Source organism: Copidosoma floridanum, unplaced genomic scaffold (genome assembly GCF_036245765.1).
Source record: "Copidosoma floridanum isolate Cflo_tuat_1 unplaced genomic scaffold, Cflo_Japanese_pri ptg000030l, whole genome shotgun sequence".
Lineage (NCBI taxonomy): Eukaryota > Metazoa > Arthropoda > Insecta > Hymenoptera > Encyrtidae > Copidosoma > Copidosoma floridanum.
In genome coordinates, this window is record NW_028321907.1 from 12,894,841 (window position 1) to 12,905,540 (window position 10,700).

The 10,700-nt window shown below is 33.9% G+C and overlaps 1 protein-coding gene across 2 annotated transcripts; it reads right to left on the minus strand.

Moving 5' to 3' along the window:
* Positions 1 to 3,744: 3,744 nt before the first annotated feature.
* On the minus strand, positions 3,745 to 8,616 carry LOC106643142 (lipase 3). Of its 2 annotated transcripts, XM_089596989.1 has the most exons (7): positions 8,055 to 8,616; positions 6,881 to 7,001; positions 6,659 to 6,757; positions 6,414 to 6,528; positions 6,084 to 6,330; positions 5,750 to 5,999; positions 3,745 to 5,674 (listed from the first exon to the last, which is right to left on the minus strand). In XM_089596989.1, the coding sequence occupies exons 1-7, from the start codon at positions 8,094 to 8,096 to the stop codon at positions 5,379 to 5,381; spliced, it is 1,170 nt and encodes a 389-aa protein (XP_089453115.1). In that variant the 5' UTR covers positions 8,097 to 8,616; the 3' UTR covers positions 3,745 to 5,378. The 2 variants fall into 2 exon arrangements, with proteins under 2 accessions (XP_089453115.1, XP_014213656.2); XM_014358170.2 differs by having other exon boundaries at positions 6,659 to 7,001.
* Between the last annotated feature and the right edge of the window lie 2,084 nt (positions 8,617 to 10,700).

A 10,700-nucleotide genomic window follows, 5' to 3' on the forward strand; every position in this document is an offset into this window, starting at 1 on the left:
ATTGACTGAATGGCTCTAATCCTGATTGCTCTGATTCAGAATTTTAGGAGCCACTTTTGGCCAAAAAAACAAAGACCGCTAGATGGCGCTAATCTAAATAATTATTGCTATCTACAGTAAAGTCACTTTATTAATTATAAACCAGCCGCAAATAATTTGATAAATAGATAATAAATAGTTGACATTTCTTATCATTTTTGCGGCAAGTTTACAATTTATCTTTGAGCCAAAAATCGACATGTAAAAGCATAAATATTCTAATTATCTTATGTGGCTTATAAAATCAACCATATTCACAAACTTACAATTTACAATACCTTAGACCTTACTCATGGAAGCACATTGACTTTATAGTTTAAATCAACAGTTAACTTAAGTATATGATATGTATTGTGTCACTGAAATCTTGAATAACGATCAAGCACATACGTGAATTTATCAGTCTATAAGAGACGACTGAAGAAAAAAGGCCTAATAAAGAGTTTCAGTCACACAGGAAGAGTCTCCTAAGAATGGAGCATTGGATCTTACTAAATAAAAAAAATACATTTATTACAGATAAGTAAATTTTAAGTCTTATAAATAAACAAAGAATCCAACATTCTCTGATGATGTGAGATGCTATGCTTTACTTATCTGTAATAAATGTATTTTTTTTATTTAGTAAGATCCAATGCTCCATTCTTAGGAGACTCTTCGTGTCACTGAAACTCATATCATATACATACATACTCATATACAACTCATACATATCATATACTTAAGTTAACTGTTGATTTAAACCATATAGTCAAAGGGCTGTACTGCCTGTGCTTCCATGAGTCAATGGTGAAAGGTCTAAGGTATTGTAAATTGTAAGTTTGTGAATATTGTTGATTTTATAAGCCACATAAGATAAGTGGAATATTTATGCTTTTACATGTCGATTTTTGGCTCAAAGATAAATTGTAAACTTGCCGCAAGTAGCATAAAAAATATCAACTATTTATTATCTATTTATAAGATTACTTGCGGCTGGTTTATAGTTAACAAAGTGTCTCGACTATAAGTATAGTGTTAGTTATTTGGATCAGCGCCATCTAGCGGTCTTTGTTTTTTTGGCCAAAAGTGGCTCCTAAAATTCTGAATCAGAGCAATCAGGATTAGAGCCATTTAGTCAATTATAAACCAGCCGCAACTCATGATAAAGCTATAAAATGAAAAAATAACGATACATGTGTTTTTGGCGGCAAGTTAAAAATTTATTTTCTACCAAAAACCGACCTTCTATGTGTTTATACTTTTAAAGATAAATTTTTGAGTAAAAGATAGATTGTTAACTTGCCGCCAAAAACACATGTATCGTTATTTTTTTATTTTATAGCTACGATATGAGTTGCGGCTGGTTTATAATTGACTTAATGGCTCTACGCGCTAAAGCTCGGTTTCAAAAGTTTAGGGCCACTTTTTAGTTCAAAAATCCGCAACGCTAGATGGCGCTGGTCCAAATTGTTAATACTGCAGAATTTACAGTAGAGCCATGTAATCGATTATAAACCAGCCGCAACTATTCTTATAGAGAGAAAATAAAAAGTTGATATTTTCCGTGCTATCTGCGGCAAGTTTACAATTTATCTTCCACCCGAAAATCGACCTCTTGCAAAAGTATAGATCTACTTATATATGGTTTAATAAAATCGACCATATGGCACTACTTAGTAGTGATTACTATAATTACTACACATAAATTCGTGTATATCTTACACCGTACTCTCATCTTTACCAGAATTATAAAATCAGAGGCTGTATTCCGCTAATGCTACTTGCAGTTAAGTTACGCAGATCGTGGTAACGCCGCATGGTCGGCGTAGTTAACTATCGGTGCCAGTGTTGGGCTCGGTGGGTTCCGCATGTCAACAAACATCGAAATATCGGGTGGCATGGGAGTAAAAACAGCAAAAAATATCGAAGTTTGTTGACACGCGGAAGCGGAACCCACTGACAGTTAAAATTAGTACACGTTGACGCTAGCGCCACCTGTTCATGCGGCGTTAACACGACCTACGTGTCTTAACTGCTGATGATGGCTGTATCGACGACCGTCGGTAAACGGTCCCTATCCTACCAGCATTCTACAATAGGTAAGTACAGTCCCTACTATGTTGACTGTACTACACGCGCATATCGACTGGTCTGGTAGGCAAAAAAAATTTGGTTTTGGGGCCGACTTTTTGATTTGATAAAAAATATCACTAGATGGCGCTGAGGCCGCGGCCACATAGCACACGCGGGCGGCGACTGCGTCCGTGCGTCCGTATCCGTATACGCGTTTGACGTCCGTCTCCGTCAGAATCGTGCCTAGTACCTCACTGCCAACGTGCAAACCTTAAAAAACTACAAAAAAATGTGAATATACGGGATGTTTTCGGGAGTTAGGGTGCCTGTACATGGGCGTCTTAATGTCTTAAGACTGGAAGCCAAACCTATGGTGGGATTGGTGGGTGATTCAATTCAAACTGACGTTAACTAAATATTGATATAATTTGTTTTAAACAAGATAATAGGCATCCTGTTCATAACAAAACTATGTTACGTGATTGCATTATGATATTGGAAAGATATTTAGCCACCAAAACTAAAAAAAATTTTGTTAACGCAGAGTCGTTCAAAAGAGAGGTTATGTTGACAAAATTATTGTATTAACATGAATTGTAGAAACTTTTCAATTGATGCCTTAAAAAACGTTCTAACGTTATAATGTAATCAGGTTACATAGTTTTATAATGAATAAAGTGTCTATTTCCTTGTTTAAAACAAATTATATCGGTATTCAGTTAACATCAGTTTGAATGAATCACCCGCCATAGGTGTGGCTTACAGTCTTAAGACTTTAAGACGCCTATGTACAGGCACCCTAAGTTCATTTGAAGTTGGCAGCAAAATACTAGACACAGATTTTCACGGACGTCAAAAACGCGTGCGGATGCAGTCGGACGCGTCTGTGTAGCCGCGGCCTGATCAACATTTTTTTTTTTTTTTCGTCCACTCGCGTTTGACCGTTTGACGTCTGTAAAAATATCTATAGGTACTGGAGTGAGCATGCAAGCGGCTGAGAGTATGCGGCTAAGTAAGTATGTTGTACAGATTGGCATATTTGGCAAGAGAAAGGGAAAACCTGACAAAAAAGTTACGTCAACAATACAAGTTAATAAATTACGCGCATTTTTTTTCTGTTATAATTGTATGTTGTAATAATAACCGCCTCTAATAAACAAACCCATCTTATGTGCTCTTGACTAGAGGTAAAAACACATACCCTATATATGTTGGTGTTGCTTTGTTTAATGTCTGATTGGTTGGCATAAAGCCCATAATTTGGTTTTAATTTTGCTGTCGCTAATAAAAATCGTTTTGTTTTACGATACGTCGAAGCACATTTCTACCAAATACACACACTCGATCATTGCAGCACACTTTTGCGCGAGAAACAGTCGCGTGAAGTGAAAGCGCAAAGTGAAACGAGTATGTAGTTTGCTGATTGAAAAAGGAAAGACCTGAAATTTTTGAGTACGGCTTTCCTTGAGAATTCCTTACTGTCGTACAGTTTAAATTCCCTTGAAATTTTCATTGAAAAATAATAAAAAATTTTTTGAGCTAAACTGTTAATTTTATTAATACTTTTTTGTTTAATATCAAAATGATTTGTCATTCGATTAAAATAATGTACAGTGCTGAAAACGATGTGAAAAAGTGACTGGTAAATTGAAGAAATAATAAGTTTTTTTCCATTTCACTGAATAAACATTCTTTATTTTATTTTATTTAAATCACTTGCAGATTTATTCTTATTTACAATAACTTTTGTGTTATAAACACTAACTTTTCTTTACAATCTCACTTATTTTATCACAAACAATAGTAGCTACAAAATATACGATTATCCAAGAAGAAATAAGAGAAGTACATGTTTTTAATTGCTTGTTGATTTTTTTTTTTTTTTTCTCATGTATAATTTATCATCAAAGCTATAAGGAAAAAAAGAATATGTGGTTCAACTTGATTCTTCAAAAACAAGTAAAATTATTTTTTTGTTTTACGCGGTAATTTCTCAGTTATGCGCAAAATCTTAACGCGATGGTAACACAAGTAAAAAAAATTAATGAAAAGAGTTAAAGCATGAGTATTGTTGCAGAATGTGCTCAAATGTAAATTCTCAAATCGGAACGACGTTATTTACTTTTTTTTTACTTAGGCTGTGCATTGAATCACAAGTGAAAAAGTAAAATGTGTTAGGTACTGTCAGTTTACTATAAAATTTGTTTCTCTTTCATTTTATTAGGTTTCATATGTATACTCACAGTTATTCACGAGCAACGTTTGGTAGAACGGCATTATGATTGCCAAAAAATAATCACTAGTATAAAAATTAACCAAGGATTTTTAAATCACCTTTCAAGATAAATCGATCAAATTTGTACAACTAGATACCAATGTCATTATGTGACAAGTGATAGATTTTCTTCAATCAATATTTATCAAAATTCTGGTCTTTTTGAGAAAATCGCACTCTTAGATGTATAGTAAACGATAAAATTATTAAGAACAAATTAGTTGGAGCGCAAATGGTCTGTAGATAAAAAATACAACGTTAATCAAAGTTAGATTTTTTCAAATACGATTCATGCAGCTCGTACGAGTCAATCTCTCATCTCATCGACGTATACATACATATATATGCACACGATGAATACTATCTCTCTCTTTTCCCTTCTCGTTGGAACGAGCGATCTTACATGAGGTACATGGTAAACTACTGACCTCGATATTGTCCCGGCCACTCACATATGGCAGTAAAATGAAATTTGAAACAACCTTGGTACGTTTTTTTTTCGTTTATGTTTTCTTATAATCTCGCATCCAATCTCGATTATCGTTATATTTTGAGCTATGAAGAAAAATTGTTCTATGTAATACTGAAAATGATAATTTGACAAGACGAGGTAACGAAAATTGATTTATCTTGCTTGATGTTTATGATATAGAATTCAACTAATTTATGTATTATTTGAACATATAGGAGTTAAACGTAACAACGATAATTGTACTCTCATTTAATAATGGTAAAAATAATATTTAAAAAAAAAATATGTATAAAATATATTGCAAGTTTCGAGCGTTAAAAAAATATACCGTTGTCGATTTCTTAAATGCAACTATAACTTAACTAAAATCGTAACAGATCTACGTTTAATCTCGAGACAAAGATCAGACGGATATAGATAAATTTTCACTAGTGTCATCATATACTAGTCTTTGCTTATGATCTACAAAAAATACTTTACACGCGAATTATTATGTACAATTCAACATTTAGAGAGCCCGTCTATGAAGTCGCCCCGTTAGTCGTAACTCTTTATAAAGTCGACTATGTGGTCATAGAGTAGCGTTTTTGCATCTCTACCCCAGAGATAGTCGATATGGTTAAATTTTGAGTATTCGATTTTGTGCTTCAAAACAACGTTCGGGATCTTTTCAATAAGCCTCTTTACGTCCGTTGGATGAGTGAGGAAATCATTTTCACTGTAAAACACAGCAACAGGAACTGTAACTCGCTCCAAACAATACTTTGGAGGCTGTGTGCTTCCATAGAGCTTAAGATTTTTCGACGTGTCGTAATCAAACTTGCGGAATGAGTCTGAAACATAAATTTTATCCAATTAATTACAAACGCTGCTTGGTAAATTTATAAAAAAGTATTTTGTATACTAGCCATTGATAATAATTTGACTGTAATGGATGATTTGCTTGGCTGAAGCACCACCTGGAAAGTGTCCAAATATAAGGGGTAACATTGACTTGTCTAATTGATTGCTGCCAAAACCAGCGACAAGGTAAAACCAGCAGCTGTAGAAGCTCTTGGTCAGAGTGCCTGGAGTGTTTCTAACTAACGTACTTAAAGCTTTTGCTTGCAACTTGTTTCTCGGAAACCATTGATTTATGTTACAATATACTGATCCCCACTGCGAGAACACAAGAATTCGATTAAAACGAGAGGTGAGAAATAATCTAAAATAAATTGGAGAACCATTTACGAGTAAACTTACTTCCATGAAAATGTAGAATTTAACTATAAATTTAATTAATGGACTGCGTTGGTTTGTGAGAAATGCGATTGGAGCCATGCTCACCATTGACTTGACTTTCTCGCAGTATTCAGGTCTTTCACTGCACATTACATAAAATGTTGTAGTCCCTTGACTATAACCAACATAATGTAAACTCGTTTGTTGAGTTTTTTCTAATATATAATCTATAATTGCTGGTAAATCATAGTATCCTATTTCATGCCAACTAGACGAAAATAAAATACGTTAGTATAATAGAAAATAACCATTTATAATGAATCATTCATTGAAAAAATTTTTTGTGTCTACCTAAAATCCCAGAACTCTCGGTTCTTTGTCGTGTACTTTCTGTGACATTGGGAATAAGTATTTCCTCTGACATTCACTAACCACACGTCATATCCGCTGTCACATAATACATAAGCTAAAAAAGTTGTTAAAAAACAAATTACTAATGAATTAAAAAATATGCAAGTACTACTGAATCAGGATACATAGAGAAATACAATATTTATCCTCAATCATAATAGTTATATAAAAAAATTATTATTTACCAAGAGCTTTTTCAGGTCCAAGTAAAACCCAGTCTGCTGAACTTGAAAGTAAGCCATGATTCACTATTATGGGAGGCTTAATTTTAGGATTACTATCTTCTTTGGCCTGTGAACTTAGTACTTCATCCACTATTGGAACTGATGTTTCTTTGATATCAGTATTAATCTCTATACTTGATTCATTTGACTCTAAATTTCTACTATTCTTAGCTTCTGTCAAACTATTTATCGTATTTCTTTTTCTAGCTTTTTTCACTACTCTGTGTAATTCCAATCTATAACCATCTTCAGTCCATACATGATGCGTTTCAGCTACGTAACCATGTTTAGTTATGATTTCTGGCTGTAAGTAAATATCAAATTATTTTTTTTTTTTGGTTGAAAACGATTGATGTCATTTTTGTATGTAATGATTAATTTATTGGAAATTCAATCAAAGTAATAAATGTTGTTAATAACAAAAATTTAACTAATTGCATGGCTTATATGAAACCAAACGTTTCTTTTGTTGCAAAGAAAAACTGTCTACTTTTTCTAAAACAATGGAACCTAACAAATTTTACTGTACATCTCACTTTAACTCGGTATCTAATCATTTGTCTCCGGTTTCGAGATACGAGAGGATCAGGAAGCTTCTAAAAGTCAATTGGATGATGAGCCAACTTCTTGAAATAGCTTTTTGCCAACTTTAGCATCTCGAGTGCTAGAAACCTCATTATTTCCATCAACCTTTAGACCGAAAACTATGATTGTTGAAAAAAAACCATGTTCATCAACCATCAAAATGCGTCAAAGATTTTTTTCACAAAACCCACTAAACAAAATGTAAAAAAAAATGAAGCTTTGTTCACTAGTGCGTCGTCTGTCCTCGACACAAAGAAATAATGATAGAAACTTGTTGCAAAAAAATTACAAGTGCTCGCATTTGTTAGTATAGAGAGGCAGGCCTCCAGCAGCAAACACATGTACACGTATTAAGATGATAACACATTTATCAAAAAAACAACAAAGATTTGTATACACATGTGTGTGCTGTTACTGCTACTGCTGACGCGCATGAAGATAATTTAAGTATACCTACTCCAGTATTTCATATCTATATTACGTTATACATTGTAGTCTTTCGCGTGAGATGAATCATCGGACACAGCCCCACACGCAAGGCAATACTTATCTAAGTATCAACCGCTCGATGGTTTAAACAAAAACAGACAATGAGACTTTGATTGGTGTAATCTTGATTATGACAGATACGTGTACATGAAACAAATACACGTTCTAAAAGGTTAAGATAAGCACCAACAATACGTGTATGACTACACAAGGACAGCAAGTGCGCAATGATAAAATTACAAGTAAACAAACACACTGAGGTTAAAAGCAAATGTGTACCAACCGTAGTCATGTGGACCTCATCGTGATTGTCCTCATTCATCATGAGCTGATCGGGCGTCTCGCTGCTGTGTAGCACAGACAGCCTCCGTCTGCCATCGTTGTGAATAACAATTTTGTTGTCCGTCGTTGACGTAGGTGGTGAAGACAAAACCGCTGTGTTAGCCAGTGCCCGAGACGACTCGTCAGTAAGGAACAATCGAGGCAAGGCTAGGATCTTGGCCGCCGTCTCTCGACCCGACACCTGGAGCGCCTTTATAATATACACCTTGGCACCGTTTCTCACTTTTTATGCAAAATAAAAATAACCAAAGTCAACCAACAACTACACTCACTTTTTACATACGCGACTCGGTTTATAAATAGGTATTGTAGGCACTTGTTCTTTTTTTTCGGACACAACGAAACGCTGGAAAGTATATATATCGATCTGACAGCTGGAGAGAGAGCTGCAGACGATTGCGACGTATATCCACACCGAACCACGCTTTTGTCGCAGTACCTATATGTACGTGCACTTGTAACTTTTATTTGCAGGTATATAAAAGCGTAAAAGCAGGTAACTGTAACCTGTAACCCCTGTATTGTATAATTAATTGATAAAAAGTGGAGAGGCTGAACACTGACTCGTTGAGCTGAGCAGACTATATATTATACAGAGTGCAAACAGCTGACGGGCCCTCTGCCTGACAGACACATAGACTATGGTGCAATGTTGTTAAAAAAGCAACAATAATCGAGGGCAAACTTTTCTTGACAACTAAACTTTCATATCTGGACATGCATAGGTTATGAGATACATCAAAAATACTTTTGCAACTAATAATTATTCTCACTTTTCTCACGCACGCCTTGGCTTTGCAACCGTTTGCTCGCTTAACTCATCTACGACTGACGCACGTTTGCTCTGCTTCTTTATAACTACTGCAGCGTCGATACCTTTCTCTACTGCAGTGGAGCAAAGGAGGGGGAACGTTGGAGGGGGAACGATATAAATAAATAAACAAAAGTTCTGGTGTATGGATATAATTATATATACACACATATAATACATTATGTGTACGCACTTTATTCGATAGAGTTTAAATGCTTCATTGTACACAGAGTTGATCCCCCTCTTTCACAGTTTCAGAAAATTTGCTGCTTGATTACTTTCCCACATGTAGTACTCGTTTTTAATTACATACAATTATAATGTAAATACCATAAAAAACAATATTTAAACTTGGAAGTCAATGTAGAAAAAAATTAATAAATGATAAATTTTGGACTCGTTTACGTGGAGCGGTACGATTAAACGACAACAAGTAAACAAAAAACACGCGATCGCACGTGTGTTGCCGATGCAAAGTGTTTGTTACGTCATTCGGCACAAATCAATAAAATTAATTCCTTCAACGTAATAAGTATGCAATAGTGTTTTTTTACCTATGTTGATTTATTCGATTGGCTCATTTGAATATCATCGGCTACAGGTAAAAAACATTGAAGAAAAAGAAACAGAAAAAAAAGAGAGTTCCGTAAAAATAAAGCCCTTATTTTTGTTGTAAGTAAATATAAAGGTATCTATGAAAATGAAAAAATGGAGGTAAATAAAAGGTGTGCGTATAAAATCTGGATTAAAAAACAAACATAACTTAATTTTTGTTACTTTATAATTGACTTTTCGAAATTTCTTTGAAAAAATTTAATGATGATCAAGTACATATGGTGTATCTATTTAAAGTCAAATAATTATTCGGGATATTATTGGGAAACATAATCATCGTGTTGTTAATAAAAAAAGCCGATAAGCTGTTGATAAAAATCCGCAGAAGGACAATTCATCGAATAAAAATTTTAATCCGTTTACGCACGACAAATAAAATCATTACCAGGGCTATAATTATGCATTCATCGTTTGATGAAAACTATATCTCTCCCGTTCATTCATTACAAATATCAAAGAGACAGAATGCCATGCGTCGGTGGTGACGAGAAACTTATACGTATATTTTTACGTAAATTTAAAAATAAGGCAAAGTAAAGGGAGGTAATATTTTTTTTTTTTTTTTCATTCCAGAAACGAAAATTGTTTACTGTTTCTTGAGTACAGTTCTTTACGCTAAACATAGAATCATCGTGGAATTACTCATATATACCGAGAGAAGGTCACTTAAAAATGTTTGGTTCCTTCATTTCTTTTTTCACTTTGGGACGTGACTGCCTGCCTTCATTGCTTTTTGTCGCATCTACACAATTTTATTTAAACGTATGAATAACATGTTCTGGCTTTTTTTGTACGAAAATGTCAGTAAGACAATATTTTCGTCCTACCCTAAATATGACCATCTCAATAAATACGCTTTTGATACATTTGGCTCATCGACAATCTAATAATCGTAAATCTTAATTTTGACTGAGATAAAAACCAAAAATTCCTTAAATAAGTTTCGTCTTGAAAATAATATTCTTGACTCAATGATAATTGATAGACACAAATAGTTATTCAGTAATGTTTTTATCTAAAACAATTTAATGATAAAACTAGGTGACATTTATTGTTATGAAAAACTAAATTTTCGATAATTAAAGCGATAAAATGAAATCGTAAAGTATAAGTCACAGTAATATATAGCCAATCCATTATAGCCATGTAAGTAAAAGATGA